This window comes from Dendrobates tinctorius, unplaced genomic scaffold (genome assembly GCF_039654945.1).
Source record: "Dendrobates tinctorius isolate UK_male_01 unplaced genomic scaffold, ASM3965494v1 ptg000117l, whole genome shotgun sequence".
Taxonomy (NCBI): Eukaryota; Metazoa; Chordata; class Amphibia; order Anura; family Dendrobatidae; genus Dendrobates; species Dendrobates tinctorius.
In genome coordinates, this window is record NW_027361785.1 from 16,083,292 (window position 1) to 16,097,473 (window position 14,182).

The 14,182-nt window shown below is 42.0% G+C and overlaps 1 protein-coding gene across 1 annotated transcript in view; it reads left to right on the top strand.

Moving 5' to 3' along the window:
* NXN (nucleoredoxin) overlaps positions 1–14,182 on the top strand; it is a 248,824-nt gene that overhangs the window by 164,190 nt on the left and 70,452 nt on the right. Inside the window, exon 5 of the mRNA XM_073590592.1 lies at positions 9,262–9,368. Within this exon, the coding sequence (XP_073446693.1) occupies positions 9,262–9,368 (107 nt within the window). The remainder of the gene's footprint in view (positions 1–9,261; positions 9,369–14,182) is intronic.

The window sequence follows — 14,182 nt, forward strand, 5'->3', positions numbered from 1 at the left end:
TGAAGTCTGATGTCTCCTGCTCTGTTCCTGCATGGTCCAACTAAGTGGTTCATTTGCTAATCTTTTTGCATTTGATCTGGTTTTGTCTATCGCTGCTTTGTGCGGGTCAGCTTGCTCCCGCTGGTGCTGTGCTGGATCACCGCCCATATGTTACTGCTTGTGTCAGTTTGTTCTGTCCCCTATTATATTGGTCTCTTTTTGCTTTGATTTCAGTATATACCAGAGTGTTGATATAGTGGGGGCCAAGTCGTGTGATTTCAGTCTTTTTTTTTTTTGAGCATCAGACGTGTTGATTTTTTCAGGGTTTTTTGCGTGATTGCAGACAGTATATTTCCTGTCCTGTCTAGGCAGTATATTTCCTGTCCTGTCTAGTCAGTCTGGGCCCCATCATTTGCTCAGTCTATTTTTCTGCCTGCGTTTATGTTTTCATCTTGTTTCACCGACATTATATGTTTGGGGGCTATTTATTCCTTTGGGGTCTGCTCTGGGGCAGTTTAGATTTCACCTTTCTTGCTTTAGACTGAGTTAGCTCTCCGGCTGTGCCGAGGCGTCTAGGGCATCGTAGGTACGCTCCACGGCTACTGCTAGTTGCGTGGATAGGATCAGGGGTCTGCAATCCGCTTAGTTACCAACCTCTCTAGTTTTCTGGTGGCTTAGCATGGTCCTGCTATCCTCCTCGGTGACCCAATCATAACAGGGCATCTTATGGGGCCATCAAACTTTATGGAGCAGCATATGGGGCATATTATTCTATGGAGCATCTTATGGGGCCATCTACCTTTTATAAAGCAGCATATGGGGCATATTCTATGGAGCATCTTATGGGGCCCATCATGAACTGTATGGAGCATTATATGGGGCTCCAGATTCAATATGGTTATTCAAAAATATTTAACCTACTGATGTCTCAATTAATTTTACATTTATTGGTATCTATTTTTGAAATTTACCAATAGCTGCTGCATTTCCTACCCTAGGCTTCTACTCAAATCCATAAGTTTTCTCAGGTTTTGTGGCAAAATTAGGGGCCTTGGCTTATACTCGAGTATGTACGGTAATATAGGAATGAACACATATCCCATATAAACAGGTGTATATTAAATTCCCTGAGCTTTATAGGTGGGGAATGAACATGAAATATATGTAGATAGTAGGGGAATGAACACCTATCCCATATATTATACAACCCCTGGCAAAAATTATGGAATCACTGGCCTTGGAGGATGTTCATTCAGTTTTATTTTGTAGAAAAAAAGCAGATCACAGTCACAGCACAAAACTAAAGTCAATTAAAATGGCAACTTTCTGGCTTTAAGAAACACTAAAAGAAATCAAGAACAAAAAATGTGATAGTCAGTAATGGTTACTTTTTTAAACCAAGCATAAGGAAAAATTATGGGATCGCTCAATTCTGAGGAAAAAAATTATGGCATCGCCCTATAAATTTTCATTCCCAAAACTAACACCTGCATCAAATTAATTTGCTGGTCAGTCTGCATCTAAAAAGGAGTGATCACACCTTGGAGAGCTGTTGCACCAAGTGGACTGACATGAATCATTGCTTCAACATGAGAGATGTCAATTGAAAAAAAGGAGAGGATTATCAAACTCTTAAAAGAGGGTAAATTATCATGCAATGTTGCAAAAGATGTTGGTTGTTCACAGTCAGCTGTGTCTAAAATCTAGACCAAATACAAACAACATGGAAAGGTTGTTAAAGACAAACATACTGGTAAACCAAGGAAGACATCAAAGCGTCAAGACCGGAAACTTAAAGCAATATGTCTCCAAAACAGGAAATGCACAACAAAACAAACGAGGAACGAATGGGAGGAAACTGGAGTCAACGTCTGTGACCGAACTGTAAGAAACCGCCTAAAGGAAATGGGGTTTACATACAGAAAAGCTAAACAAAAGCCATCATTAACACCTAAAAAGAAAAAAAACAAACTTACAGTGGGCTAAGGAAAAACAATCATGAACTGTGGATCACTGGATGAAAGTCATATTCAGCGATGAATCGCGAATCTGCATTGGGCAAGGTGATGATGCTGTAACTTTTGTTTGGTGCCCTTCCAATGAGATTTATAAAGATGACTGCCTGAAGAGAACATGCAAATATCCCTGAGCTTTATAGGTGGGGACTGAACATGATGTATATGTAGATAATAGGGAATGAACACATATCCCACATAAACAGGTGTATATTATATTCCCTGTGCTTGATAGGTGGGGAATGAACATTAAATATATGTAGATAATAGAGGAATGAACCCATATCCCATATTACCTGCTCATATTTCATGTTCATTCCCCACCTATCAAGCACAGGGAATATAATATACACCTGTATATATGGAATATGTGTTGATTTCCTAACTGTCTACTTATAATTCGTGTTCATTTCATATCCAAGAAGCATAAGAAATCTGTAATACCTCTGTAGTACGTCCTGTTGGTTTTTGCTTTTTGGTTTTTGCTTATTGATATCTCCTTCCATGGTCCACGCTCTAGATTGCACAGTGGCTATGTTAAGACGAACAGTTTTATTTCACAACCTCAGCTCTGTGTATTTGTTCACATAGTGGATGGTTACAGGAGCTGCCTTCCACGTAAACAAGCGCTTTCTAATCCCTATAATGGTTAAGACTAGTGCATATTGCGACTGTGTGCAAAACTGCTCATGTGTACTTGCACATGGACAGCAGACTGACCAAAAATACGTTTGTCTGGACGTAGCTCAGTATTGTTTTTTTTTTCTGCTCCTGCTACCTAGATCTTGGCAAATCTGCACCACAGCATTAAATATCATAAGTGAAAAGTAGAATTGTTCAGCACTTTAGAAAAATTTGTTGATTGCTGTATGAATTTGTTCCATTTTTTCAGTAATTGTATTCCAACATAAAATGACCAACTTAATGTGTAAATGAAATCCTCTGACAGCTAATAACCTAGAAAACCAGTGGGAAGCATGAAAATGAACCATTGCCAAGTGATTTCATAAACCAGGTGACAGTAGATGATATTTACTGGCAATAGCTTCCGTAAATACAGTAGCGTTGGAATGAATAAATGTTGAGGTGGCTGACTGTAAACTTTTATTCCTCTAAGTGAAAGGAGATTCAGTGCAAGTATTTGGATTGGTCTAGAAATTACCTAACTATACAAGTTCTCATATTTTACTCTTCTAATGTATTTGTTTTATTGAACAAAGCCTAAAAATCAATAGTTTACAGCACAAACTGCTGTAACTGGTCGTATTTGTAGTATACAGAGATGGTAACTCATTTATGGAGTGTAGACTTTGGAGTAATTATAAGGTTTGTGGTTTGTATACCCCTATGAAATATTGTAAGGAGAATCTGAGTCCTTGCAACTATTTAGAATGAGAGCAGTTGAGATGGTCCAGGGATGCTTTCTTCCATGTATGAGATGCCTGCCCATTTGTTATCTCTGGAAGAGGTTACAGGTATGCTTGAATCAGTAAAGGCCCAGGGTCGGTGTTAGTGGCAGGCAGACGAGGCTGCTGCGTAGAGTCCTCCGCTCCCCCAGGGGTCCCCAGCCAGTGGCGTGCCGCTAATAGCAGCACACCACACGGCCACTATGGAGCCCGTGAGTCAAGGTGGCCCACCCGGCGCCAGCGCCGACCCCCTCACCCCCTTCCCGCCGCATTCAACTTTATTGGCAACATAAACACAATTGAAAGCAATGATGGAGGAGAGCTCGTCAGATGATGCTCCCTCTTCCATCATTCCCCTATGACACAGCCGGTGCGCGATGACGTCACTTCATCGCGTACCCGCTTTGTGCCGGGAAGTGCAGATGCTGACACCGGTCCAGAGTCTGCACCGCAGGGAACAAGGAGAGGTGAGGATTATGTTTTGTTTTGTTTTTTGTTGTTCATGTTTTTTTTTTTCTTTTGTTTTTTTTTTTAAATCTCAGTGAGTGAGTGCTGGACTGTGCGGCTGCATTCTACTGTATGGGGGGCTGCATTATACTCTGAGGGGGGCAACATTATATTCTGTGGGGTGGCTGCATTATACGCTATTGGACTATTGGCAGTGCATTATACTATATGTAATACATGGGACCTGCATTATACTGCATTGAGGACTATGTGGAACACATTATACTGTATGAAGAACTATGAGGTGCATTATACTATGGAAAGTGAATTGATTGTACTACATGGAGGACTACGGGGAGTGCATTATACTACATGGAGGACTATGAGGAGTGTATTATACTATATGGAGGATTATGAGGAGTTAATTATACTATATAGAAGACTGTGAGGCACATTATATTATATGGCGGACTATTGGGCATATTATATGGAGGACTATGGGGTGTGCATTATACAATATGGAGGACTGTGGTGCACATTATACTATATGGAGGACTGCGGTGTGTTATACTATGTGGAGGACTATGGGGTGTATTATACTAAACAAACAAAATGCTGCCTATTCGAGAGATTAGCTTGTTTATGCTGGAACAGAAACCATTGTTCTCAGCAGCACATCGCCCTTTGAAAACTGCAGTCCTGCTGCTGATAACATGATGCTGTATGGGGACAGATTGATCTAATAGTGATCGTTATGTCACCATTATTCGTCCTCAGCCGGTGGAAAGAGGCCGGGAAACAAGCGTCAAACAACATGAATATTGTCAATCATTCAATTAGCGACATGAATTCAGCGCATGTAACTACAACCGAAATGTTTGTGTGATGTGCAGTATGTCAGCATTTTGGGCCCCATTTTAAACTTTTGCCCAGGGCCCTACTTTGCCTAAAACGGGCCCTGTATAGGCCTCCATACTTACTAAATCATATACATCAAACTCTGGCCAAATTTGACACCCAGAGTTGAGTATATTCGACCTGCGACACCGGGCGTGTCCTCCGAGCATATTTGGTCATCGACCAGGCATCGCACTTTCAGCTATATAGGCTTCCTAGATGCCCATACAGTTGAAAGCAATGATGGAGGGGAGGGTGCAGCAGGCACGATGACATCATTACAACGCACCCGCTTTACCAAGATGTGCAGAAAATCTGAAGACACCATGAAGAGAAGGAGCAGCAGGGGAATGGGCAGAGATGAGTGTTGATTTATTTTATTTGAATGAGGGACTATTATACTGTATGGAACACTATGTATGTCTATTATACTATATGGAGTACGATGTAGGCGCATTATACTGTATGGAGCACTATGTGAGGCTATTATACTGTATAAAGCACTTTGTTAGGCTAATATACTGTATGGGGCACTAGGTCGGGCCCATTATACTGTATGGAGCACTATGTGAAGTCATCGTACTGTATAAAGCACTAGGCAAGGCCTTTATACTGTATGGACCACTATGTCGGGCCCATTATACTGTATGGAGCACTGTGTGGCCATTATACTGTATGAAGCACTATGTGGGCCCATTATACTGTATGGAAGGCAATGCGGGACCCCTTTATACTGTATGGTGGAATATGTGGGGCCCGTTATACTGTATGGAGCACTTTTTGTGGCCATTATACTGTATGGAGGGCAGTGTGGGGATTACAGTTGGAGAATCATACTGTGATGGGGGTCACCATTGTTTGTTGGGGGGATTGAGGGTGGTGGGGTACAGTAGGGTCTTCATACCATGTATGTGGAGTGTACTGTGGAGGAATTGACAGTTGGGGTATAATACTGAGGGGGAACTTTGGTTAGCATCATACTTTATCTGTATTATTTAAGGATTTTTATCCTTTGTTCTTACATCTTTAAATTTGGCCATTACCTCTTTTATTGCTTTTACATAGAGTAAAATATTGAAATAATATGCTAAGATCTATTAATTAAAATGTACTGTACTTTTTTGTGGGACAACCACAATTATAGGCTTTTTTTTTTTGTAAATATCAAGGTTTACCCACGACTTTGTCCAAGCTTTTAATTTTGCCCATCTGTGTATTTGAGTTAGACATCCCTGCACTGAATGAAAGAAAGCCAGTTTACTGGGTGCAGCAATTGTGACACAATCAGAGTTCTTAGATGTAACATGAAACAGAGCTCAGAAAGTTAACCCCACCCACACCACAGCTTTCTATGTATATTGCCTATAGACAATAAGCTGCTAATCACTGTTGGGGTTGGAGTTGGATTAGGTCTCACTTGGGCATAGTCCCGAGCAGTGATAACCTCCTGCTGATAAAACACTAATTGTATTGAAACTACAGCACACAGCCTAATAAGTGATACATCCCTGAAATTGGTGTCTCAGCCCCTACATTATCTATTTCCTGTCCTAAACTGAGATGACAAGAGAGGACTGCACATTCAAGCTTACTGTTATATTTCTATTTCTATTTGGCACAAATATTACACCTTAAACCAGCATTTTCTGCCATTGTAATGTGGTAGGTCATATACAATCCACTATTAATTTGTTGTTTTAAAGGGGTAATCCGGGACTATTTATTTTTCTTTTATGGGACTAACTACCTGCCTGTTGTGCCTAACGTCAGTCTATGCTGGATCCTGCTTACGATTCTGCTGTTTTTAGTGATGTCACGTTGACAGAACAGCTGTTTCTTTTTCACTCTAACTGCAGCGAATCATCTGTCAATCAGAACGATATTGGCTATACCACCCTGTCGACAGAGCAGCCCGGAGGAGGAAAGAGATGCTGTGTTGATGTGAAGCAGGAGCTCAGCCCAAAATGGATATGTTAGATAAATTAGTTTTTCTTTTAAACCAACAGTGGATCTGAAACATGTGTAGACACTGTGTGAGCAAGTAATATGCGTGGCTGGCAGATAGGTTGGAAATATCCAGTGTCAAGAAATGTTGTGAATAGTGAGTGGCAAGTGTTTTTTTTTTTATCTCTTAATTGATTTTTTATGTATACAGTGGGGCAAAAAAGTATTTAGTCAGTCAGCAATAGTGCAAGTTCCACCACTTAAAAAGATGAGAGGCGTCTGTAATTTACATCATAGGTAGACCTCAACTATGGGAGACAAACTGAGAAAAAAAAATCCAGAAAATCACATTGTCTGTTTTTTTTTCATTTTATTTGCATATTATGGTGGAAAATAAGTATTTGGTCAGAAACAAAATTTCATCTCAATACTTTGTGATATATCCTTTGTTGGCAATGACAGAGGTCAAACGTTTTCTGTAAGTCTTCACAAGGTGGCCACACACTGTTGTTGGTATGTTGGCCCATTCCTCCATGCAGATCTCCTCTAGAGCAGTGATGTTTTTGGCTTTTCGCTTGGCAACATGGACTTTCAACTCCCTCCAAAGGTTTTCTATAGGGTTGAGATCTGGAGACTGGCTAGGCCACTCCAGGACCTTGAAATGCTTCTTACGAAGCCACTCCTTCGTTGCCCTGGCGATGTGCCATTGTGATCATTGTCATGTTGAAAGACCCAGCCACGTTTCATCTTCAATGCCCTTGCTGATGGAAGGAGGTTTGCACTCAAAATCTCACGATACATGGCCCCATTCATTCTTTCATGTACCCGGATCAGTCGTCCTGGCCCCTTTGCAGAGAAACAGCCCCAAAGCATGATGTTTCCACCACCATGCTCTACAGTAGGTATGGTGTTTGATGGATGCAACTCAGTATTCTTTTTCCTCCAAACACGACAAGTTGTGTTTCTACCAAACAGTTCCAGTTTGGTTTCATCAGACCATAGGACATTCTCCCAAAACTCCTCTGGATCATCCAAATGCTCTCTAGCAAACTTCAGACGGGCCCGGACATGTACAGGCTTAAGCAGTGGGACACGTCTGGCACTGCAGGATCTGAGTCCATGGTGGCGTAGTGTGTTACTTATGGTAGGCCTTGTTACATTGGTCCCAGCTCTCTGCAGTTCATTCACTAGGTCCCCCCGCGTGGTTCTGGGATTTTTGCTCACCGTTCTTGTGATCATTCTGACCCCACGGGGTGGGATTTTGCGTGGAGCACCAGATCGAGGGAGATTATCAGTGGTCTTGTATGTCTTCCATTTTCTAATTATTGCTCCCACAGTTGATTTCTTCACTCGAAGCTGGTTGGCTATTGCAGATTCAGTCTTCCCAGCCTGGTGCAGGGCTACAATTTTGTTTCTGGTGTCCTTTGACAGCTCTTTGGTCTTCACCATAGTGGAGTTTGGAGTCAGACTGTTTGAGGGTGTGCACAGGTGTGTTTTTATACTGATAACAAGTTTAAACAGGTGCCATTACTACAGGTAATGAGTGGAGGAAAGAGGAGACTCTTAAAGAAGAAGTTACAGGTCTGTGAGAGCCAGAAATCTTGATTGCTTGTTTCTGACCAAATACTTATTTTCCACCATAATATGCAAATAAAATGAAAAAAAAAACAGACAATGTGATTTTCTGGATTTTTTTTCTCAGTTTGTCTCCCATAGTTGAGGTCTACCTATGATGTAAATTACAGACGCCTCTCATCTTTTTAAGTGGTGGAACTTGCACTATTGCTGACTGACTAAATACTTTTTTGCCCCACTGTATATACAGCTCTAGCAAAAATTAAGAGATCACCACATCAAAACCCTGTCATGGGCAGCCCATTCTCCAGACCTGAACCCCATTGAAAACCTCTGGAATGTAATCGAGAGTATGATGGATAGTCACAAGCCAATAAACAAAGAACTGCTTACATTTTTGCACCAGAAGCATGCCAAGACGCATGATGAAAGCTGTGATTAAAAATCATGGTTATTCCACAAAATATTGATTTCTGAACTCTTCCTTAGTTAAAACATTAGTATTGTTGTTTCTAAATGATTATGAACTTGTTTTCTTAGCATTATTTGAGGTCTGAAACCACTCTTTTTTTTTTTTTTTTTTTTTTTTTTTTTTTTAATTTTGAACATTTTTCTTTGTCAGCAAAAAATAATTTATCGCTTGGAAATTCAGAGACATGTTGACCAGAAGTTTATAGACTAAAAGAACAATTTACATTTTGCTAAAAAATATACCTATAAAGAGAAAAATCAGACAAACTGAACATTTGAAAGTGGTCTCTTAATTTTTGCCAGAGCTGTATATCTGTTCTCCACTCCAAGATCAGCATCCTAAGGTGCCATGCCAGTGATTATATTTTCCCCCAGACAACTACCGTATATGCATATTGAGCCTTATTTTCTGTCATATGCACTCACTGGCACATTACAGAACATTAGGCACAAATTTTGTTGCTGCAGTTCTTTAGAGTTTCTTTGCAACACGTATATTAAACCTCTGTTCCTTTCTGCTTTCCCAGATCTGAAGAATCATTTAAACAGTATTTCAGTGAAATGCCTTGGGTGGCTGTTCCGTATAGTGATGAGGCAAGAAGGTCACGACTGAACCGATTATATGGAATACAAGGTCAGCACATTGGTTATATTCTACGTAAGGGAGTTTAAAAACACGGCCCTTGTTGGGTATTTCACATTCATTGCTAATTAATTTCAACCTTTTTCAAGTATAAAGCATATCCTATCATGAGGGATTATACATGCTCGAACACACTCTTTGAAACAAGTATTTATTACATAGAATATAATTTAGTGACAAAGTGCAATGAAATAAAAGAATACATAATTTGTATAAACTAAAACAGCCTCTTGAATTGTGTGAGGAGCTGGCCATGGACTTTTTCCAGCATGGAGCAACTGTATGTCTATTTTATTATTGCATTTATTAGAGACTAGCTGAAGAGCCCGGCGTTGCCCGGGCATAGTAACTAACTGTGGTTAGTTATAACATATTATAATGATTATCCTCCATTCCACAGTTGAGTGCCCATATACCCATCATACATATCCGCCATCCCATAGTCTCGTGCCCATATACCCATCATACATATCCTCCATCCCATAGTCCCGAGTTGACAGATTACTGGGAGGGGCTGGTGAGGATCCAGCGGTCATGGTGCACATTGGCGCAAATGACAAAGTTAGAGGTAGGTGGAAGGTCCTTAAAGATGAATTCAGGGAATTAGGCTGCAAGCTTAAAGCAAGGACTTCCAAAGTGGTATTTTAAGAAATACTTCCTGTACCACGTGCCACGCCAGAGAGGCAACGGGAGATTAGGGAGGTTAATAAGTGGCTCAAGAATTGATGTAGGAAGGAGGGGCTTGGGTTCCTGGAGAACTGGGCCGACTTCTCAGTTGGCTACAGGTTCTACGCCAGGGACGGACTGCACCTCAATGGAAAGGGTGCAGCTGTGCTGAAGGAGAAAATGGCTAGAAGGTTGGAGTAGTGTTTAAACTAGGGACTGGGGGGGTATTGTTTTTATAGGAGGGGAAGACAGTGCAGATAGAGACCTGGGCACAAATCATGAAATTGGGGATGGCATGGGGGGTGGGGTTGGAACAGTTAATAATTTATGAAAGAATAGAGGTACAGAGAGATTCATAAAGTGCATGTATACTAATGCCAGAAACCTCGACAACAAAATGGAGGAATTAGAATTAATTTTGTTGGAACATAATTATGATATGGTGGGGATATCTGAGACATGGCTGGACGAGAGCCATAACTGGGCGGTTAATTTACAGGGCTATGGTCTGTTCAGAAATGACCGTACAAATAAGCGAGGGGGAGGTGTGTGTTTATATGTAAAATCATCCTTAAAACCCATCCTGCGTGATAATATATATGAATCTAATGAAAATGTAGAGTCGCTGTGGGTGGAGATAAGGGGAGGGGGGAAAAATAATAAATTACTGATAGGGGTTTGTTATAAGTCTCCAAAAATAATGGAAGCAACAGAGAATATCCTCATAAAGCAAATAGATGAGGCTGCGACTCAAGGAGAAGTCATTATTATGGGGGACTTCAACTACCCTGAAACACATTGGGGAACCCGAAACCTGTAGTTCCAGCAAAGGTAATAGGTTTTTGACAACTATGAGAGACAATTACCTTTCACAACTGGTTCAGGACCCAACAAGAGGGGGGCACTGCTAGACCTAATATTAACCAACAGGCCAGACCGCATATCAAATATAAGGGTTGAGGGTCACTTGGGTAATAGTGATCACAAAATAATAAGTTTTCATGTGTCCTTTAATAAGATGTGTAGTAGAGGGGTTACAAGGACACTAAACTTCAGGAAAGCAAATTTCCAACGGATAAGAGATGATCTTGGTGCAATTAACTGGGACGATATCCTGAGACATAAAAATACACACAGAAAATGGGAGACGTTTATTAGCATCCTGAATAGGACCTGTGCACAATATATACCGTATGGGAATAAACATGCTAGAAATAGGAGGAAACCATTATGGTTAAATAGAGCTGTAAGGGGTGCAATAAGTGAAAAAAATAATGCATTTAGAGAATTAAAGCAAGTAGGTAGTGATGAGGCATTAAATAAATACAGAAAATTAAATAAATTCTGTAAAAAGCAAATCAAGACAGCAAATATTGAGACAGAGACTCATTGCCAGAGAAAATAAAAATAATCCCAAAATATTCTCTAACTACATAAATATTAAGAAACTAAAAAATGATAGTGTTGGCCCCCTTAAAAATAGTCTGGGTGAAATAGTGGATGAGGAAAAAGCCAATATGCTAAATGACTTTTTTTCAACAGTATTCACACAAGAAAATCCCATGACGGATAACATGATTAGTGATAAAAATTCTCCATTAAATGTCACCTGCTTAACCCAACAGGAAGTACGGCGGCGTCTAAAAATCACTAAAATTGACAAATCCCCGGGCCCGGATGGGATACACGCCCGAGTACTGCAGGAATTAAGTACAGTCATAGATAAACCATTATTTTTAATCTTTAAAGATTCCATAATAACATGGTCTGTACCACAGGACTGGCGTATGGCAAGTGTGGTGCCAATATTCAAAAAGGGGACAAAAACTGAACTTGGAAATTATAGGCCAGTAAGTTTAACCTCAACTGTGGGTAAAATCCTGGAGGGTTTTCTAAGAGATACTATACTCGAGTATCTGAAGAAGAATAACCTCATGACCCAATATCAACATGGGTTTACAAGGGACCGTTCCTGTCAGACTAATCTGATAAGCTTTTAAGAAGAGGTAAGTTCAGGACTGGACCAAGGGAATGCAGTGGACGTGGAGTACATGGACTTCTCAAAAGCTTTTGATACGGTGACACACAAAAGGTTGATGCATAAAATGAGAACAATAGGGATAGGGGAAAATATGTGCAACTGGGTTAAGAGCTGGCTCAGGGCTAGGAAACAAAGGATGGTTATTATTGGAGCACGCTCGGACTGGGTCACGGTTAGCAGTGGGGTACCACAGGGGTCCGTATTGGGCCCTCTTCTTTTTAACATATTTATTAATGACCTTGTAGAGGGCATAGAGAGTAGAATTTCAATATTTGCAGGTGACACTAAACTCTGCAGGGTAATCAATGCAGAGGAGGACAATTTTCTATTACAGGAGGATTTATGTAAACTAGAAGAAGCTTGGGCTGATAAATGGCAAATGAGTTTTAATGGGGATAAATGTATGGTCATGCACTTGGGTAGAACAAACAAGATGTATAATTATGTGCTTAATTGTAAAACACTGGGCAAAACTGTCACTGAAAAAGACCTGGGTTTATGGGTGGACGACAAACTCACATTTAGTGGCCAGTGTCAGGCAGCTGCTGCAAAGGGAAATAAAATAATGGGATGCATTAAAAGAGGCATAGATACTCATGAGGAGAATATAATTTCTCTCTCACCCATGACAGCACCACGGAGAGAGGGGATCCGCCCATCAAGGACAGGAACCTACAGATAAAACGGCGGCACCTCTCCTCCGCCCCCAGTTGGGTTCCTGTCCTTGATGGGTGACCTATAGAACCAGCATCAGCAGCTTACCTGAGGAATCTAGGGCCGTCCCGTCCGTGGTCTTGACAGCGGGGAGGCCCCTGTCGCGGCGGAGTCGGTTCCTGACGCTGCAGCCGACGGGCTCGACAGGGTGAGCGGGGGGGAGAGGATTGAGCTGCTGCTGCTCCGGAAAGGAGGCTGGGGGAGACCCGGGACACGCGCGGGAAATGGATAAGATGACTTCCGGGTCCCTGCGATCGGCGCATGCGCACTGCGCGCTCCCCGGGCAGAAAGCGGTGCAGGCTGGAAGAGGAAGTGACGTCACACGCCGGGCAATTTGAAAAAGCGCTGGAACCACTCCTCGCTGGAAGCGTCCTGTAAGTATGGAGGACAACGACCAGCAAGAGAAGCAGCACAGGCAGCAGCAACACCACCATCACCGGCAAAAGGAGAAGGACAGGTGCGAGGGCTGGTCCAGGAGCCACTCCACGCAGCGCAGCAGGTGGGCTGCGAGGAGCAAGTCACCATCCTTGGATCAGCCCGTGCGGGACCTGATTCCGCCTCTCGAACCGGTACCTGCAACCGCGCATACCTGGGTGAGTGATCTACGTGAATGTTCACCATTGTAATAGACTTATTTACCTTATTAGGGAAAGAAGAAAGAGAAAACAAAGAACAGGGAAAGCCCCACCTGTAGCAGAGCTCTACCAGTGTCTTGGGATAAAAAGCTCTGCGAATCCTGCATACAGGAAGTTCTCTGTGATGAAACCCCGGATTACGCCACGGATCTAGAGCTGTAATCCGATCGGAGTTTGAGTGCCCTTTCATCCCTAAAACAAAGAGGGAAAGCTAAAAAGAGGGATGTAGTAGTGGGTTCCCAGTCAGAGATCTCAACGTCAGGGAGGGTTACCTCACAGACTTCGGACACCGACTCGTCATCCTCAGACTAGGAAACGGGGGGGCCGTCACTGTTTTCCCTAGATGAGGTAGACATGTTAGTAAAGGCAGTAAGGTCTACCATGGGGCTGGCAGACCTTCGGCCTGATAGATCAGTCCAGGACATAATGTTTGAGGGACTGGGCCAAAAGAAACGGAGTGTTCCCGCTAAACGAGAATGTACAGGGCCTGTTAAAAAAAAGAATGGGAAAAACTCTCACTGTCCCTTCCCTTAAGAGGAAATATCCATTCGACGAGGAGGCGTCCACATCTTGGGACAAAGCCCCGAAACTAGACGTAGCGGTCACCAAGGCAAAAATTTGCACTCCCCTTTGAGGACATGGGCACTCTAAAAGACCCCTTAGATAAAAAAGGCGGATGCCTTCCTCAAGGGCACTTGGGAATCAGCTGGGGGAAATCTTAGGCCAGCCATAGCGGCAACATGTACCTC